Source organism: Olea europaea, chromosome 2, assembly GCF_002742605.1.
Source record: "Olea europaea var. sylvestris chromosome 2, O_europaea_v1, whole genome shotgun sequence".
Lineage (NCBI taxonomy): Eukaryota > Viridiplantae > Streptophyta > Magnoliopsida > Lamiales > Oleaceae > Olea > Olea europaea.
Window position 1 is genome coordinate 24963064 of NC_036238.1, and position 19782 is coordinate 24982845.

The window sequence follows — 19782 nt, forward strand, 5'->3', positions numbered from 1 at the left end:
AAAAAAAAAAAAAAAAAAAGAAAAGAAAAGGAAAGCAACGAAATTGAAGAACCACATGACCGAAATTTAACAGACCATAGACGACATGTCGTTGTTCTTTTTTGGCATTGTCGCAAATCAATAAATAAAATAAATCTTGTCTAATATTAAGAATAAATCTTTGAAAAACACAGATCAAAATGCTTAATCTATGATTATGAAACGTGAAAAGTAAACCACCCTGAAATCTAATTGAGTGTGTAAGATTTACAGTAAATCAAAATAATTTAGATACATATCACAGGAAAAATCAACAATTGAAAAATCAAATTACCATTTCTTTATCGGAGATGTTTCTCTGCTGTGAGGAAATAGTGACCCTGTTAACAGTGTGTGCGAGCGAGCGACTGATTTTGTGAATTTGAATTTGATGCAGCGAATTCACAGTAAAAGGGCCAATTTATTTGAGGAAAATTCATTAGAGGTTACACAACTTATAAATTTGTTTCATATTGACCATCGGAAATTAATTTATTTCAATATTATCACCTAACTTAAATTTATTTCAATTTTGTCACCACTTATATTTTTTTTATTAATTCGTACATTCTCTACCAAAACTAACACTATTTATTTCAATATTATCACCTAACTTAAATTTATTTCAATTTTGTCGCCACTTATATTTTGTCTTAATTCATACATTCTCTATCTAACCAATGGAATTTTATAACCTAACTTATAATAAAGCTCTAATTTCTTTATATGCCCCATTGTCTACCAAACCTTCTTGCCACCTTTCTTTCTCACACCCAAGATGACCTGAGGATATCAACCTCCAACTGAGATGACTAAGAGGATGTTTTGTGGGAATTAAAATTAGATTTTTTAACAGATTGTAATAGAAATTTTTGAAATGTATAGTTAAAAAGTTATGAAACCCATGAATGACGTTGTTAATAATGATTGTTTGACTTTGACTTAGATTAAAATCAAATTTTAATCCAAATCAAACATGGACTAAGGTAAATTTTTATTGTTGAAATACTTGCTGACATCTCTTCCCAAATCAATCCACTCAGTATCCAATAAAAAAATCGTACTGCCCAATTTCACATTATGAGCGTACAATTGCACCATAGCATTAGTTAAATTCACAAATTTTGCCTGTAACATAACAATTTTATTGATGGTTATGAAAGAAACGGTTAAATTGAAACCAAAAATAAATATTAATATAGTGTTTAAATTGAAATAGAAGTATAATTATTTCATCGAATCAAGAAAGTTGAAGTTAAGTAACCAACGTGAAACAAACCCATAACTCGGTTAACTTATAGCAAAATTCTCCAGCTGTCCCAAATCTAATTTGGACCAACTTTGCATTTCAGAAAGGCCCATGTGGGCCCATTAATCGGATATTTTATTCTAGATTAAATAGTTTAAATAAATTAAGAAAGTACACAAAATATTCTTTTCCCAGCACACAATAAAGATAAGTTGTCTTATTTAAAATAATTTTAAAGCCCAAAATTTATTCAATATGCCATCAAAAATCATCTTCATTATGAAGTAGTGCAATAAATAGGATTATTCTTCTTGAACATAATAGACACCATTATGATGTCTAATGGTGTCTATTATGTACCCCAAGCATTACTCCAATAAATATAGTACATTTTGTATAACATAATGAAATCTCAACTAAACCACTGCCATAGTTGGTATTGGCTGGCTGACAACATCATAACAGCGACCACATAGCGAGGGATGGTCGTCAAAAGTGCTAACTTGAGATGAAAAACTCCAGCATCTTTCACATTTCGAGTCAGTTGCACGTGACACCCCGACCCATATTTTGTTTTTCCTTGAATGAGATATTCTCCATTGCACAGAATATCTTCATCCTGTACATTTTCCAGTGACGGAAGAATCTCGACCTGCATATTTTATAAATGGGTGAGAAAGTATTCAAAATTCACCAAGGCCAGAGATATAAAATAATGTTCGTTGTTTAGCATACCTGAGATGTTATAAATATGCGGTGCAATGTATCAGCGTCATTCTCAGAAGTACACATGTTGACCAGTCTTGTGGCCAAACCATCGTCAAAGGCATGGAGATAGACCTTTGCTTCTAAACTAGAACCGATCAACTTCTTACCACGTGCAACCTCAAGCACTTTGTTCACCTCCGTTCTCAGCTGACCAAAGTAATATATTAGGGGAGAGGTGGCAATTCAAAAGAGAAGGGAAACATTGTCGGATTAATGTGTAAGTTCAAATATCATGAACAACTCAATTCATTCACATACGACCTGCATGTGATGTGATGTGATGCAGAAAACCTTATTATTACCTCAAGAATCTTCTCCCAAAAATGGACTTCTTCTATGGGGAAAGCAAGGTGTCTTTCATTTAACATTGGCCATTTTGACTCAAAGACGAAGTTTGCAAGACAACCATCTTCAGTGGTGAACTGAAAAGGAAGATGCTGCCACACATCCTCTGCCAAATGAGGCAAAACTGGAGCAATGACCCTGAAAACGGAAAGTAAATGTGCAGCAAGTACTGTTTGACAGCTCCTCCTTGTAGAACTAAAGGTACCCCTATTAATTACAGAATAGGAGGAAAAATATATGATTATATTAGAATTGGCATCAGAGAATCAATATATTTCAAGATGAAAATTCAGGAACGGTACTTGAGCAAATTAATCCTGGAGGGATACTGCATTGTACTAAAGATTAAGTCTTGACAAGCAAAAAAAATGACAATCTGAACTTGTTACACGGGGTAATCTTGTGCACAGAGGCTTATATTTTGTATTGTGTGAATAAGCAAAAAAAATATATAAAAGGGAATTTACATGAGCTCTTGACAATGGCAAGGAGCTTACCCAACATAAAGCCGGTCCTTGGCAACATCCAAGTAAAAATTTGAAAGATAGACAATCACAAATCGTTGAATGATCTGTATGAGGTGAAAAGAAATTGACAATGAAGAAAAAGTAAAATGTTAGTGAACATTCATAGCAACCGAAGGATTAATTGGCAAAATAATCTGATGGACAAAACTCGAAGCATTTTTACTCTAATTAACAAATTTTATCCAATTTATAGGTTCGCTGATCATAAGAATGCCTTCAACCACATATTCATTATTGTAAATTTAATGTAACTTTCATACCAACTAAAGTTAACGCTGATAAGGTCTTTCCCTATCCATTAGTTATCACCTAAGAAACATGAATCGTGTAATCTTATTGAGTATTGCGTTTGGAAAAGTATCCAAGCTTGGATACGCTTTAGCATGCTCTAATACGTACACAATATGTGTATTTTAATGATTTTATATTTTTAATATTTTTTTTAAATTTTCGATGCATATTAGACTCTTTAGGACACATAAAAAAGAAGAGTTATTAGTTTTATACTCTTTTATAACTCAGTAATATTGGCAATAGATATAAAAAAATTTACATAGTAGATAACCATTGTTATTATCAGTAACTTATTGAAATTAGATCATATTTATCAACTAACAATTTTAAAGAAAGTAAATATATTTTAAGATACATGGTCTCACTCTCTACATTTATCATCTGAAATAGATATAGTACTAAATAACAACTGGTGTCACAAGTTTATTGACAACTAAAATTTTATTATTGAAAATAAAAAATAGTATTAAAACTGTTAAGATTTGGGTCCATCTTAATAAGGTCAACCTTATTAAATGGAGAAGCCCAAGATATTTATAAATTGGTATTTATTTTGGTATTAAACTGATATGGGATGACACATCCCTCAACAGACCCCTCAAGATGATGGCTCATTTGAACAGATTAATCTTAAAATTCACGAGATGACTCTGATTTCATGTTAAAACTTGATATTCATCTTAATAAAGTCAATCTTATTAAATGGAGAAACCCAAAATATTTATAAATTAGTATTTATTTTGGTATTAAACTGACGTGGGATACACATCCCTTAACAAAAGCTTTTAATGCACGTGAAATTGTGTTAATAGTTGACGAAATAGTTTTTTTATTAAAAATAGATAATGGTAATACACGTAAAATTGTGTTAAAAATTGACAAATGTAGTTTTTGAAAATAGATAATAGTGTTAAAACTTTTAGTACATGTAAAACTGTGTTAATGAAATATATGTTAAAATAATCAAACTCCACTATATATTTTTGCATATTCTTTCCTTCTTCTTTTTTTCTAAATAAAAAAGCTCTATCGACATACATGTATTGTTCCGTGCAACCAATTTTCTACGATATATTCATCAAAAATCTTTTTAATAAAGCATTAAAGGATCGTACATATATCAAGAAGGTTGGGGAAAATTATACCTGAAATATTTTGAAGAACTGGTAACTATCATAGCTCTCTTTAATGTTCTTCACCACATTTTCCAGCTGAAACAGTGCATGTCGATCAATCATTGGAAGATCGCCATATGGAACAGCATAATCATCCAGGAAAAATGAACAGATAAAGTTAGGGCAAGCACAAAAGTTAAAGTTGGTTTGTTACTGTTTTATTTACTTTACGCAAATTGATAATTCAACATAGGCTTAATTGAACGTGTATATCTAATCACCTAGACAACAATTAATTTGTGACTTGTTACGATTAATTGTATTAATTCCGCACGTAAGATCAAACGGTAAATTGAAACGTAAACTTGGTAATGCTAAAATTTGAATTTGACATAGTAAAGCATTCCCATGAATTTTCAAGTGGTTGTAGAACGTTCCTTAAACTTTCAGTTTACTTATAAGCCTATGTTAAGCCTCGTTTTCTAAAAATTCATTTTTTTCCCAATCACATTTTCAATCACTTATTCTATCAATAAAATAGGTTTGTCCGTAAATCCAAATTTATTTTTTTTTACTATTTTTTAACCACACATTCTCCCAAAAAAAAAATCGTCATTACAAATTTATTCTCCTAAAAATTAAGCACAAACAAAGCCTAAATAGATAAATTTGTTTTTATTCGATATAATGCTTAACCAAACATCAATTACTAGGGAAAATAGCTACCTTCCGGAGAAATTCGATAATGGCATAGGCATCGTTACTATCAGGTTTTAGGATCCTTTTCGGAGACTTAGATGATTTTCTTGAGTAGACTTCTTATTTGGTAGGTAATATCGATGAAGCTACCGTAGCTATGAACTTAGGAATGGAGATCATGATGATTTTTTTTCCTCCTCATTTTTCTTTCATTCTTCTTTTTTGGGTTATGCTATTGTATGCAGTTTCTAGTGGAACTAGTCGATTCTTTGATATTAAATGTTTATCACGGAGGTTGACATCTTTTTGGGTATTCGTTGAAACGCTCTTATTTCAATACACGGCGTGTGATTCTATTGTACCCCTTCGTCTAAAATCTTAAAACTTCCGAATAGCAGAATTTATATTTCTGATCTTCAATGTTCCTTGGATTCGTTTTGCATTTACTGTAACTCATCTTCATCAAATTCATATATTCAAAAACCAAAATCTATTTTGGGAAGCAGGTCTGCAAGATCAATTACTGCACACTTGAAATTTGTTTGATCATCAAGGCAAATCCCAAAAAAACTGTAAATTTTTCGTCAAAATGCGAATCTTCAAAGAATCATTTCTATTAATTTCTTGGATTTTGAATAACTCCACCTCAATTTACCCTTTCGAAAGAAGGGCTTTAATCTGCAAAAGCAAGCTTCGTAATGATCAATATTTCCCATCGAATTCCAAATCTCTTGCCGCAGTTTCACCTGTGATCGATCAAATTCAGAAATAATAATCAATTCCCTTATTCAAAACGCCAGAGCTTGATTGACTTGTTATGGCAGTTCAATAATCAATGTTTTAAGGCTCTTGAAATGCCATCTCTTGAATACGTACTTCATACTGTCTATATTATTTTCTACAAACGCTTCCCCCTTTAACGATGAGACAATATCTTCGTTGGTTTAGCCATTTGATCATACGCAGTTGTTAAGCAACTTTCATTCTTCATTTTCTGCTGTTTTACGCCATCAGCTCATTCATATTTGGTTTCCTTTTCTTTCTCAGATTTTTGTACCTATCCACAAAGAAATCCATTTTTGTTTTAGCAGTTATCAACAGGAAGGATAAAAAGTTCCTTCCAGTATCTTGATTCACTCAAAGGAGTCGACACTGGCGTAATTGGAAGTACAGATACGTTCGCTGTTCTGTTAGGTTGGTTGAAGATTTCTTTTGTTTGGTGCCTTGGGTAGTATTATTCATAATTCATTTGAATTCAAATGCAGGCTAGATACTTTGTGGATGAAGTTGAGGACAAGACTGGAAAGGACATTGATGTCAGCTCATGGGAGAAGGAATTAGTCCAATACCTCCTAGTACACTTTGGACAGCTCTAAACAATTAGAGCTAATCCATTCACACCGCTGGCGAATTCAACCATTTCCCACCTTGAAACTCTTTCCAATCTATAAAAAAGTGCAGTACTAACTGAAACTAGGCAGCTGATTTCATCCACTTCCATATACAAACAAGAACTCAGACCAAACGAATGAGGAATCAAAGATTATAGAAATTGAAGAAATGCAAAGGTTTTATAGTACATCAATGATAAACCAGTGAAATTATTATGTTTTCATTTTGCTATAAAAGTAAAAGCCTCTTCAAATCATTCAGGCAGCCAACAGCTAGAATCCTACCGAACCTACCAACAACGCTCCATAAGAACAAATCAAGATTCAATTCAGTCGAAATATTTTTCATAATACACTTTCACCAACAAACATGAATCCTTGCATCATTTAACAAACAACTACCCAATGCAAGATGGGCGTAAATCTCCAAAGTCCAGGCTTGAATCCTCATCCAAGACATAGTTTTCTTCTTCGCGAATGCAGCATGGTACAAGTTGTGCCAGTTCGGAATATATTTTCCACCAGATCTATTACTTTTTTCCTTCTGCAGAACAAATACAAACTTTGCCAGGCGACTTGTATACATGTATTGCCAGTAAAATTAAGCTGTATGTGATTAAAAAACCAAAGTAACAAGCAAAGTACACGGCAGGAGTTAGAATTGTGGCACAACTGGCATTTAAATATTGCCTTAACGAGGTACCCTCTTTCGACTCAGAATTTCCTGTTCTTTCAGCCGATGCTGGAACCTTGCCAGGCGAGCTTGAAGGCCGACCAGACTTGCTGCTTTGCGTGAGAGCACAAAGCTCAATTGGGTGACATAATTGTCAATATGGCTTCCCGGTTGATCAACTTTCGCTAACAGTTCCATTTCCTGGCATTCAAAAGAAAAACAAGTCAATACGTCTCTTTACCTGTGCTCAACAGAACAGTTCATTGTTTTGCAGTTAGTCAAAGTTTACTTCTTGTGGTTATTATTATTATTAATATTATTTGCTATCATTTAGTTAAGTAAGATGGATGTATTGTAGAAGCACATAAATGAAAACTGGTTGTCCATAGAAATGCAGATGAACATTTGGAGTTGGTGACGATTACTCCCGGAAGTGCCCAAGAGAGTAAAAGCAATTATAATCAATCACGGAATGTGTTTCCTATATGAACTTGGAGAAAATCCTACAGGTATATTAATAAGTTTTGATCACGCTGTCACGGACCGCAAGGTCATGAGTTGAGGCTTGGCATGACACGGGAATGTCATGGCATGAAGTGGGAAAATAAGATAGACTAATGGCAAATAAAGTCTAAACTTCGGCGGTACATAGCGATGAGGGCGTCACCAAATTTAATGGGGGAGTGACTTACATCCCCCATAGTCGCGGCTGATACATCTAGATTGCGGCTAGGAAATACGAATGACGCAGGCAGTGCGCTACTGTCGGACTGAAGTACCTGCGGTAAGGGACGTAGGTAGGGAAAACACAAGCACTACGTTAGGGGACGCAAGCTGAACAACACAGGAACCTGCGGCAGGGGACGCAGACAGGACCAAGACATGAACTGCAGCAAGGGGACGTAGGCAGGCAAAACTCAGGTAGACGCAGGCAGATTGCGACAGGGGATGCAACAGCAACACAGGCAGATTGCGACAGGAGACGCAACAGCAACACAGCCAGACTGTGTAGGCGACCGTAGGCTGGGGACGCAGGCAGACATCGGCTGGGGATGCAGGGACGAAAATCTAGTTTTCTCGGGTGTAAACTACTATTATGAAAGGGAAGCAATACCGTGGATTATAGCCAGTAATTTTGGATGCAAGTGTATGCCAACTCGAACCAATTTGACAACTTGCAAAATTAGGCCAACATGCAACTTGACAACTTGTTTGAGGAAGCAAAGTCCAACTTGGTCACCTTGATGGAGATGTCCACTTGCACACATGAGTTGTATGGATCCACTTGTATGGAAAGTAACATGCCAACTATTATAGAGTTGGAAAGAGGCAAGACACAATGCACCCAAGCAACTTGCAAGTGTAGAGATATGTCACTTACAAGGTAGTCAATTCCAACTTGGCTACCTATGGTCAAAAGAGGTTTAAGGCAACTTACAACCAATGAGAACCCTTGGATCAAGATTAATCCTAGTCATTGATGCCAACTTAGATACCTTGAGTTTGCCTATAAATAGAGGGAGTGAGGGACTTGGTCATTTGTAAATCAAATGTATGGAATGAAGGGGAAAGAGAGAATATTAGAGAGTTGAGAGAAAATTCTCATAGATAGAAAAGAGAGTAAAGTGAGGTAAAATAATATCTTTGTAGAAAGAAAATTGTAGTGTGTTTATAAATAGTTTTCTCTTATATTTATACAAAGAATTTTCCCCAAACATATGTTTGTGCTCTTTTCCTCATAATTTTCCTATCTACCTTCTCTACCAAAGTCATCATATAATTTAGCCTCATTGGTTAAATTATTGTGAGGGTATCAGGCTGACTTAACGCTATCTCGTGGGGACGGAAGTGTTGGAGCATTAAGGCCGCACGATTCTAGCGTAATTCAAGTGTAACGAAACTAGGCCCGTGATAAGTGGTATCAGAACAAGGTTCACGTGGGGTTGAACCAATTTTTCATCTCAGAGGTGAGGTGACGTCTGTGTAAGGTTCATGTGGTGTGGACTACGGAGGCGGTATCAAGGCGAAGGTTTGGTAGTGGCAACCAAGTGCGACTGTGGTAGCCAGATTCGCGGGAGATTCTTGGAAGCTAGATTTGGGTGAGGCACTCAAATGGCGGAATCTCATGATGCTATTAAAATTGAAGTAGAGAGTGGACGTGGTGTTACCCTAGTAGAAGGAATGAGGACGCGCGGTAAGAGAAAAGCACGGAAAACTTCAATGATGGAGGAAAAACTTGACCCGATCATTATTACTATGGGTGATAGGGTTGAGTCCTTAGAGCATTCCAGGGGGGAACTGGAGGATCATACCATTGGTAAGTTAGAAACTCTCCAAATTAATGTCCAAGAGGTGATGGACAATCAGGCATCGTTGGGGACGATGTCCAGGCGATGAAGCATGATGTTTAGATTGTGGGAGTCAGACAAGCCGCTGCGGGTGAAAATTTCACCCTTCTGCAAGCCAAAGTCATTGATGTTGTTTGTGCAATACAAGGGCAAGTGAACATGTTGGCTATGACGTTGGAGAAAATGAGCCATGAGTTCAGGCAAATGAAGCTATCAACTCCTTATACTAGCGGAGGTGCCACTACAAGTGTTGTTGCCCCGATAATTGACTACCCAAAGCCGAAAGAATATGATGGCCGTAGAGATGCCGCAGACATGGAAAATTTCCTATGGCAAATGGAAGTATACTTTGATGGTATAAATATTGTCGAGGCGGCAATGAAGGTACAAACTACATCAATGTATCTCTCGGATATTGTGGCGTTGTGGTGGCGTCGTAAGCATGACGAAATTGCAAGGGGAGCTTGCAAGTTTGATACTTGGGACAAGTTCAAAAGGGAGATAAAGAGGCAATTTTACCCGGAGAATGTCGTTTATGAGGCTCGCAAGAAATTGAGGGAATTGAAACATACGAGAACAATTCGTGAATATGTCAAAGAGTTCACGACCCTTATGCTTCAAATCCCAAGCACGCCAGATGATGATTTGCTATTCTATTTTCTAGACGGTTGTGCTACGTGGGTACGACAAGAGTTGCAATGTCGAGGTGTCAAAACCGTAGACGAGGCAATTGCAGTAGCTGAATCCTTGACGAAGTTCGAAGAAAGTCTTCAAGCTGAAGCTAAAACTATCAAGCCCGCCAAAGGAAATTTTGGAGGTAATAAGGAAGATACAAGGAAAGCCATGCAATGGAGTAAGCCAGATTGGAGGCAAAATTCTAAGGGTGATTATGGACCTGATGGCAACACACAAGCTTTTTTAAGAAAGGAGTATGATGAGAAGAAGAGGAGTAATTTTACACAGGGATTGTCCTAAGTTGGGATCATTGGCATCCATTTCCATTTCGGAGAGCAAACCAAAGGCCATGGATAGCCAAGATGAGGATAAAGTTCAAATTAATACATTCCAGCTGTTTAATGCTATGAGTGCTGAAACAGTTTCTGTGGGGATAGAAACACAACTACTGTTGGTGATGCAGGTAGCGGAAGTCCTTGAAGATGATAAAGACATGATGCTCGCGGAGTTGCCTAGGGAACTATTGAAAAAGAAGGAAATTGAGGAAGCATTGTCAAAGAGGTCAGAAATTGGGTGCACGAAGGTCCAAATGGCAACACACAAGCTTTTTTAAGAAAGGAGTATGATGAGAAGAAGAGGAGTAATTTTACACAGGGATTGTCCTAAGTTGGGATCATTGGCATCCATTTCCATTTCGGAGAGCAAACCAGAGGCCATGGATAGCCAAGATGAGGATAAAGTTCAAATTAATACATTCCAGCTGTTTAATGCTATGAGTGCTGAAACAATTTCTGTGGGGATAGAAACACAACTACTGTTGGTGATGCAGGTAGCGGAAGTCCTTGAAGATGATAAAGACATGATGCTCGTGGAGTTGCCTAGGGAACTATTGAAAAAGAAGGAAATTGAGGAAGCATTGTCAAAGAGGTCAGAAATTGGGTGCACGAAGGTCCAAAGCTTCGACATGTGTGGGGACACTACAACCGGAGGAGTTGTCCATTCGAGGAACCAATGCAGAGGTGTAGATGGTGAAGGTTGGTGTCGAAGGTGGCATGCAAGAGGTTGCAATGGGAAGAGGTGCGAGGGGCATAGTGGAAACCCGGTTATCGAGGGGATGGTGTCGCACGTTGGGAGAACTTTGATAACAATTGACGTAGAGGACAATGCAAGGTTGCATGAGGATGCACGAAACACGTTTCGCTACGAGGTCATTAGCGGATTGAGTGGGGAGAATGTCACAGACCGCAAGGTCATGACTTGAGGCTTGGCATGACATGGGAATGTCATGACACAAAGTGGGAAAATGAGATAGACTTATGGCAAATAAAGTCTAAGCTTCAACGGTACATGGCAATGAGGGCGGCGTCAAATTTAGTGGGGGAGTGACTTACGTCCTCCATAGTCGCGACTAATACGTCTAGGTTGCGGCTAGGAAATGTGGGTAACGCAAGCAGTGCGTTACTGCTGGACGAAAGTACCTGCGATAGGGGACGCAACTAGGGAAAACACAGGCACTGCGTTAGGGGACGCAGGCTGAACAACACAGGAACCTGCGACAAGGGACGCAGGCAGGACCAAGTCAGGAACTGTAGCAAGGGGATGCAGGCAGGCAGGCAAAACTCAGGTAGACGCAGTCAGGTTGCGACAGGGGACGCAACAGCAACACAGGCAGACTGTGTAGGCAGCCGTAAGCTGGGGACGCAGGCAGACGTCGGCTGGAGAAAAATCTGGTTTTCTCGGGTGAAAACTACTACTATGAAAGGGAAGCAATACCGTGGATTATAGCCAATAGTTTTGGATGCAAGTGTAAGCCAACTCTAGCCAATTGGACAGCTTGCAAAATGAGGCCAACATGCAACTTGACAACTTGCTTGAGGAAATAAAGTCCAACTTGGCCACCTTGATGGAGACATATCCACTCGCACACAGAGTTGTACGGATCCACTTGCATGGAAAGTGGCATGCCAACTATCATAGAGATGGAAAAAGGCAAGATACAATGCACCAATGCTACTTGCAAGGTAGTCAATTCCAACTTCGCTACCTTATGGTCAAAGGAGGTTTAAGGCAAGTTGCAACCGATGAGAACACTTGAATTTATATTAATCCTAGCCATTGATGCTAACTTGCATACTTTGAGTTTGCCTATAAATAGAGGGCCTTGGTCATTTGTAAATCAAATGAATGGAATGAAGGGGAAAGAGAGAATATTAGAGAGTTGAGATTTAGATAGAAAGGGGAGTAAGTAAGGTAAAATAATATCTTTGTAGAAAGAAAATTGTAGTGTGTTTGTAAATAATTTTCTCTTATATTTATACAAAGAATTTTCCCCAAACATACGTGTGTGCTCTTTTCCTCATAATTTTCCTATCTACCTTTTCTACCAAAGTTATCATATAATTTAGGCTCATTGGTTAAATTATTGTGAGGGTGTAAGGCAGACTTAACACTATCTCGTGGGACGGGAGGGTTGAAGCGTTAAAGCCGCACGGTTCTAGCGTAGTTCGGGTGTAACGAAAGTAGGCCCGCGACAACGCGCTCCCTCTCTTACAGCATTGTGTGAAAATGAAACCCTATATGTTGTTACGAAATGAAGCATTATAGAATAATGACAAAAATGGTTCTCCACTTACTTCACGAACTATCTCCATTGTATCTTGAATTTCTTTTCTATGGGCTGCAATCAGGGCCTCTTCTTCCTTCACAGTCAAAAAGTACAATGAATACAATGAATAATCAAGTATGAAACACTTCCATAATTCCATTTTAACAGATGATTGAAGTTATTGAGAAGTTGTGCATTCAAAACCAACCTCGAGTATCTCATTTATGCTTTCATCAGGAGGCTCGAGTTCTGACTGTTTGGAGCCACTACTGACTGCATTAGGATTATTCGAGATTTGCTGTTTATGACTTGTGGTTTGCAAATCAGAACTAGCACCATCTCTTTTTAAACCAGGAAATGAGCCAATACTAGCTGCGTTAGAATTGTTTGTGATTTGCTGTTTATAACTTGTGGTTGTTGGCAAATCAGAATTAGCAGCATCTCTTTTAGAACCAATTCCCAGCTTTTCATCCCTGTAAACTTTCCGCCGAGGTGGAGACACTTTCTGAACCTTTTCTTCCGTATCAGCAGAATTCTGTGAATATAATGTCGAGTATGTCTTCTGACCAGTAGAAATCACAGAACTTCTCACATCAAACCGCTCCTTCTCCAAAGCAGAAGAAGTCACGCCAGTTTCCTCATGAGCATTAAAGGCAGTGTTAGAAGAAAAGCTTGAGGGTGGTTTGTCATAATCAGTAGAAACATTATAAGTTTCCTTCCTTAGATCCCTTCTATTTGTATCCACTGCTTTAGACTCTTGACCTTTCTCATAAACATCCTCTGTATCAGCACCAAAAGATGGAGATGGTGCTGATGAAGATTCCTTGATAATAGACGGTGATGAACTAGCTTGATCCTTCTTTGGGTTTCCATTTTTGGAAAGACTTTTAACCCTACCAACTCAAAGCAATTTATGAGCTTAAGCCACATGATTTAAGTAAAATAAGATATTAACTCACATAGAAACAAACTACCTATCAGCATATCTCAATGTATTAAGGGTATGCTCACAGGAACCAGCGTTAGGAGAAATGCAAGAGATCATAACGGTTCTTGAGTTGCCAACAAAGGAGTCACGAAGCACCTCAGTGAGTTTGCTCCCACGGAATGGAATGTGGATCTGATCATTGTCAAGAGCACGAATACACTCCTTCAAAGCCAAAAGGCTCTTGTTGATTTCTGCTCCTTCAATCCTACGAAACAACAAAATACATCACCTGGAGTTACAAGACTGGCCCTTGAGAAAAGTTGCTAAAACAATTTTCAAATACGACCAGATAAGATACAAATATCAAGAATTCATATAAGAAAGGGTACCAGAAAGTAATATTTATTGTTTAATATTAATATTAAACGCCAATCCATTAATTTTTTTCAAATATTATCAAGCAGCCATAGCACTGAAATCCCTCAAAGCTGGTAAAAATGAATACATTTGCAGTGATGTAATATTTCATTTTTTTAATCTTACACATCACTGAAACATATAAGAAATAGAGTTATCAATTATTATTTAAACAAGAATTTTAGCGACCAGTGAGCACAGTCTCAAAAGTGAAACGACAGATAGTCAGTTATATTTCCTTTAAGTCTATTGAACAGAATTCAGTCATAAAAAAAGGAGCTCTTTAACAAAGAGCAACATGATATCAGCTTTTGAAACATGGCAAGATGCAAATGAAAATGTAGCTTGTGATATAAAAATCAAAAGGAAAATGCGAAGACACAAGCCATTGGCTACGTGTCTACCAGAATTAGTACCGTGTTTGTCGGTCATTATCAGTTGTATCAGCACCTCTCTCACTACCAGCAAGATCAATGAAGGAGATCTTCCCAACAACCTTCCCACCCTTGGACTCATTTCCATCATTATTCCGCCTAGAGTCTTTCACCTCATTGTGCTTCTTCACAACCAGTTGCAATATTGCATGTGACCTCGATGACTCCTCATTAGCACCAGTCGAACCTGTACTTCTAGAGGCATTTCCCCTCTCAATATAATCCATCACGAGCTGCACATCTGATACTTCAAATTCTTGTAGTCCAACAATGCAAACCTGTTGCCTCCCATCTTCTCTCATACAAAGTTTCCTACAAAAAGAATTGGAAACATCATTGCACATTAAAATAATATCAGGGAACCAGAAATGTGAACACTGTATAACCATTGCATTTATTTGAAGTTCATGTCATATCAAAGATGCATGATTTTTCTGGATACAAATTATGAGACAAGCAGGCAAACATCATCGAGAGCCATTTCAAACACTAATATTCGAGATGATTTCACAAATTCATTTTCCAAGTAAAGTAAATTCAAACATGAGAGTAGGCAATGGCACAAATAATCAGTACTTGAGGAAAGAAAATCAAAGTACAAAGTAACAGAACACTAACTTTCTATCACTTAGAAGATCAAAGAGCTTTCCACCATATATTTCAAAAAAGCTAAGCCATAGCTTGAATCTTTGACCACGATAAACTGGCTGGTGCAACAATCTAACAAGATCTTCAGCAGCTCTAAGAGGTAGTGGCTTCATAGTGTAAGTCTTACCGCTCCCTGGAAAGTATAAAATAGAAAAGAGAAGAGAAATAGGTCAGTCATCCAAATAAAACTTTAGAATATGTACAACTATTCGTGTACAAAAACCAGGAGCTTAGTTCCATGTAATACTTAGCCAAGCTACATCAAACCATTTCATCTTGGCTCCAATTAACCTCGAAAGAACTCAAAAATTTAATCACACAAGGCAGTACATCAAACCATTAGCCAAGTTACATCATACCATTTGATCTTGGCTCCAATTAACCTCGAAAGAACTCAAAAATTTAATCGCATAAGGTAGTCAAATTCAAAACAAAGATGCATGAGCAATAACAGGTTGACTTACATGTGAAGGCCTTGACAACTAAAGTCCAACTAATATAAATCCAGTGATATCATTCCCTTAACCCCCCATACTTTCCAGTGTCCCTGCAAGTCGAGGGGAGACAAACAGAAACCATGGCGATCGACAGACATGACAGAAACTTAAATCCTGAATATTCTCACTGGATAGAATCTAAATATGTATGGTGATCTAAATGTTTAAGATGCACCCTCGGTCCTAGTACTAGCGACCATAATCTGTGCAACACTATATAGAGATGCAACCTAATGCATTATGAAAATAGAGGCTCCGCATACCTGTCTGACCATATGCAAAACATGTTGCTTTTGTACGCTGAAATATGGTAGGGATAATTGGCTCCACCGTTACGCGGTATACCTGATAAAGCAAAGTGTAGCAATCAAGCGTTGCAGAAAACAAATTAACAGAAGTAATCATTGCATTACGTCAACCAATCGCTCAAAATTCCAAACCATCAAGTACAGCACCTCATCCACTAAATAAATAAAATAATGGAGGAAAAAAGAAAAAGAATTTTAAAAAAAGTAAAAAGAATGCAAAGCAAGCATATCCATGTAGAACACCCAAAAAAAAGGGCTTATGTTGAAGGAGTATTACCTCATCATTTGCTACATTCTCATCCAGAACGGCATCAAAGCAGAACTCGTGTTTCTCTATATAGGCGGTCAGATCCACCTTCAATATGATAGTCCAACAAGAATTCCCCAAATCAGACATACAAAGAAAAATAATCCAACACTCAGCTCTAATCCGCCTTCATATCATAATTATTAAAAATTCAGAATAAGAACGATGCTCTAATGCTTCCAAACCTTTAACTTGGGTTCATGCACAGTTAAAGAAGAATCATCACATACGGTGACAATATCGTCCTCCTTACGGGCAATTTCCTTTTTATTAAGAGGTCTTTTGCGCACCTGAGACAAAAAGTACACATTTATTCTTTTAGTCCCTCAGACATCAACCATACAACATTGGCAAGATAGACCACACGGGTTGGGGGGAGGGAAGGTTGAAAAAATGTTGCTCGAGGAACATACCACAACTTTAATCTTAGCCACGTTGTTTTCCCTTGTACTGCTTTCTTTTTCATTTGTATAAAATACAACAGGAGCATCCACATCTGTCTGCACTTTCTGGAGCCTGTTGGCCATCATGTCAAAGTCACTCTCAATTGCATTGGATACAGCAGGCATAAAAGGAGATGTCTCAAATGGCTCTGAGATAACATGCTGAAATAAAAATTAGGAAAATTGGGCATTATCAGTTAAGATCACTTGCTAGTTTTGATAAGTAAATTTAAATTTTTCTAAGTCAAATATTTATATGTACGTCAGATAAAAGCTCAGTATCATCCATAGAATGTAGATCAAGAAGCCCAGCTCCAAAATCCCCTCTAAACTCGGGAGAATAAATGCCATCTGATGCAGCAAATGCACCCGAATTTTGGGCAGTTGGAGTGTAAGGCTCAGAACCAGATTCCCCACTAAAATTAAGATTCCTCATTAGTTTGAAAAGCCTCTGTTTCTCTTCAGCAGATTGTGCTCCATAACCCTTCAAACATCGTCATAAATTCTCCCTGTTAGTTGCAAGCTCAAAGGACATATTTATGGAAAGAAAGAAGTAAAAAAATCTTTCAGTCATAAAGTGATACGAAATTAAATATAAGTTACCTAATACTCACGAGATACCAAAAATATAGATTTAAGGAAGATCCAGTAAGCATCTTTTTAAGCTAAAGTGCAAAATACTAAATACCATGATTGATCAGAGCACTTGACACTGAATAAATCCTACACAAAATTTCAGCAAAAAAAATAATACTGCATGAAAAAGAATTATACTCAGAACTTATAGCAGTATAAATCAGTCCAGGTTCCTCCAAAAATGGCCAACACTACATCTCTCCCCCTCACACGCCTAGCGAATGAAAATAGTAGACAATAAACGACAGAACACATTCTAAAGAACATTGCAAATTTAAGTTTTCTAACTTCCACATTCCCAATGTATCAACCACTACTTTTTCAACAAAATTCGAGTCACCATATATGGAGAAAAACAAAACCAAATAATTTCAAGATAAATCAGAACAGCAGAGAGATCAAAAATGTATAAGCACCTGCATGAGGAGGTTAGGTAGCAGGCGATGATCAACGGTGTTGGATGCCACTGGAGAGGCCAGATGCTGCAACCCTGCCGACTGGAGCCACCGCGCCATCACGGCGTCCCCAGCATCTCCACCAGATACCGTGGGTCCCGGGTTCTCGTACAGAGCAGTGGCAGTCGCCGCATTGCTCTGCTGCATCTGGCCACCCATGTGGCGCATAGATCTTTTTTGCGGAGCCAATTTCAAGATCTAATTCTTCCACACTTCAAACAACAAAATACAATAAAAGATTAACCAAAAATTCAAAGCCCATAACTCCACTAATAACAAATTACAAATTCATTGGAAAATGGTGCGAAACGAGACTTACAATACAAGAAGGGGAGAAATCGAAATCAAAGCAACACATCAAATTGAAGACACAGGCCCACCCCAATTCAATTTGATCGTATCAATCAATTCCAACAACTTTCAATCACCGATTGCTTTAATGTAAACGTAGCCCTAAAAATTAAAACAAGATACCAATCTTTAAAAAATCCGCAAAAAAAATAAAATAATAATAATAATAATAATAATAATACTCATAACCAGACCGGTAAAATCATCCATATTATAAACAAAAATATACCTTGTGACTGAAAATTGGGAAAATGCGAACAGATCTGAGATTAAAAAAACCCTAATTTCTTAATTTTAGGAGATCGCTTGGGAGACCGAAATTGAGGGTTTGATGATAAAGATAATGATTATATATGTGTATGTGTGTATATTCATGTGTATCTATATATGTGTATAGGTTTCTTTCGCTTTGTGACAGGGAAAATCTGCATTTATATATCCGTAAAAGTATTTTGCAATTTATATAATTTGTTGACAGGTAGTAATTTTTTGAAAAAATGATTAAACGGCTAATTTGAATTATGTTTGGACCAATTTGCCCTTCTGCGAAATTTCACTCAACTTCGTTCAACTTGTTTTGTTTTATGTCAATCGCCTGATTTCGAGTTTACTTTTCTGTTTGAATAATGCTATAAGTACATGATTTTTGAAAAAAAAAAAATTCCATAAACATAGGTGTTAAAACATCATTCAAAAATGAAAAAAAACATAACACATAGATGGACAGAATTTTTCCATTTCAAAATCTTATATGAATTCTATAAGTTTTTTTTGTACTCAAAAATTAACTGTTTTAGTTTTTACGTCAACAACACGACTAGTTTAGAATATGTTTAGAATGTTGGTTTTTTTTTTTGCTAGTAAGTGCTCGGTCGGCAGTACTTATATAGAAATAGTAGAAAATTTGAACCCAAAATAGGAATTAAAAGAAAATTAAAGGCAAAAAATTAGAGTAAGCCGACCAAAGTTGAATAGGGCACAAGCTTGTGTCTTCTTGCCCTGTAGACAAATATCAACAGATTGAAGTTACTATTTTACCCTCGATGAGCATCCTCAGTCCTGAATTTTCTGTTCCACCCATTGGTTCTATTGAGGAAGAACAGTCTGAATTTTGCAAGTAATTCATGTACGAGCAGGCCGCGGCCTTGGCGGGTTGGTCGGGTCGTTTCCCGGAACATACTATAATCGGTTCCAATTTGTCAATTTAGCCCTTATTTGTTTTTCATTCTTTCCCCATTAAAATGAAAAATATAACTGTTATCTATTACATCAAGCCACCAAATTTGAATTTCTATCTCTTGTGTGGACCCATAACGACTATATTTTTCATTCTCATTTTTACAAAAATGGAAAATAAACACCCCCTTAATTGTATCAAATTCAAATTTAACTGTTTCTTATTATTAGAATCGAAAATCAGATGACAATAACGTCTCTTTAATTATTTATTATACTGCTACTTAAACTGATAATGGGCAAATAGCATTATTCTTGGTTTTCTATATTGATCAGGCATTACAATTTTAACAAAAAATGGTAAGGATATTAAATATGTTTTTTCTAGGTTACTTAAGCACATTTTTTTGCAGGGAGTAACCATATTGACATGTGACCGGTTTTCTAAATAATAAGATTTCTTGGATTAAAACGC

The 19782-nt window shown here is 36.9% G+C and overlaps 4 protein-coding genes across 4 annotated transcripts in view; 1 reads left to right on the plus strand and 3 right to left on the minus strand.

Moving 5' to 3' along the window:
• LOC111367873 (heat shock factor-binding protein 1-like) overlaps positions 1-426 on the minus strand; it is a 2718-nt gene extending 2292 nt beyond the window's left edge. The window contains exon 1 of the mRNA XM_022988960.1: positions 314-426. Within this exon, the coding sequence (XP_022844728.1) occupies positions 314-316 (3 nt within the window). The 5' untranslated portion in view covers positions 317-426. The remainder of the gene's footprint in view (positions 1-313) is intronic.
• Positions 427-1633: 1207 nt separating this feature from the next.
• On the minus strand, positions 1634-4467 carry LOC111376276 (isoleucine--tRNA ligase, chloroplastic/mitochondrial-like). Its single transcript, XM_022999225.1, has 5 exons — positions 4347-4467; positions 2878-2951; positions 2338-2587; positions 2003-2182; positions 1634-1919 (listed from the first exon to the last, which is right to left on the minus strand). Exons 1-5 carry the CDS (start codon positions 4437-4439, stop codon positions 1680-1682), a joined length of 837 nt encoding a protein of 278 aa, XP_022854993.1. The 5' UTR covers positions 4440-4467; the 3' UTR covers positions 1634-1679.
• A 2094-nt stretch (positions 4468-6561) lies between these two features.
• On the minus strand, positions 6562-18556 carry LOC111367882 (kinesin-like protein KIN-13A). The gene is made up of 14 exons (XM_022988972.1): positions 18361-18556; positions 18100-18233; positions 17742-17992; positions 16952-17173; positions 16660-16851; positions 16432-16536; positions 16217-16294; positions 15895-15976; positions 15105-15267; positions 14469-14798; positions 13682-13900; positions 12916-13600; positions 12736-12801; positions 6562-7280 (listed from the first exon to the last, which is right to left on the minus strand). Exons 3-14 carry the CDS (start codon positions 17946-17948, stop codon positions 7098-7100), a joined length of 2532 nt encoding a protein of 843 aa, XP_022844740.1. The 5' UTR covers positions 17949-17992; positions 18100-18233; positions 18361-18556; the 3' UTR covers positions 6562-7097.
• LOC111367889 lies at positions 7293-11114 on the plus strand. Its single transcript, XM_022988985.1, has 2 exons — positions 7293-10685; positions 11052-11114. The coding sequence occupies exon 1, from the start codon at positions 9587-9589 to the stop codon at positions 10400-10402; it is 816 nt and encodes a 271-aa protein (XP_022844753.1). The 5' UTR covers positions 7293-9586; the 3' UTR covers positions 10403-10685; positions 11052-11114.
• Positions 18557-19782: the final 1226 nt, after the last annotated feature.

What these genes read in the sequence shown, in the direction of transcription:
- LOC111367882 (XM_022988972.1), bottom strand. Translation starts at nt 17,948, where the DNA reads ATGCGCCACATGGGTGGCCAGATGCAGCAGAGCAATGCGGCGACTGCC. An exon ending in TACCTAACCTCCTCATGCAG is followed by an intron (nt 17,174 to 17,741) that starts GTGCTTATACAT and finishes CGATGTTTGAAG; the next exon opens with GGTTATGGAGCACAATCTGC. An exon ending in GCATAAATGAGATACTCGAG is followed by an intron (nt 12,802 to 12,915) that starts GTTGGTTTTGAA and finishes TTGACTGTGAAG; the next exon opens with GAAGAAGAGGCCCTGATTGC.
- LOC111367889 (XM_022988985.1), top strand. Translation starts at nt 9,587, where the DNA reads ATGTTGGCTATGACGTTGGAGAAAATGAGCCATGAGTTCAGGCAAATG.
- LOC111376276 (XM_022999225.1), bottom strand. Translation starts at nt 4,439, where the DNA reads ATGATTGATCGACATGCACTGTTTCAGCTGGAAAATGTGGTGAAGAAC. An exon ending in AGTTCTTCAAAATATTTCAG is followed by an intron (nt 2,952 to 4,346) that starts GTATAATTTTCC and finishes CACCTCATACAG; the next exon opens with ATCATTCAACGATTTGTGAT. An exon ending in TTTGGGAGAAGATTCTTGAG is followed by an intron (nt 2,183 to 2,337) that starts GTAATAATAAGG and finishes TACTTTGGTCAG; the next exon opens with CTGAGAACGGAGGTGAACAA.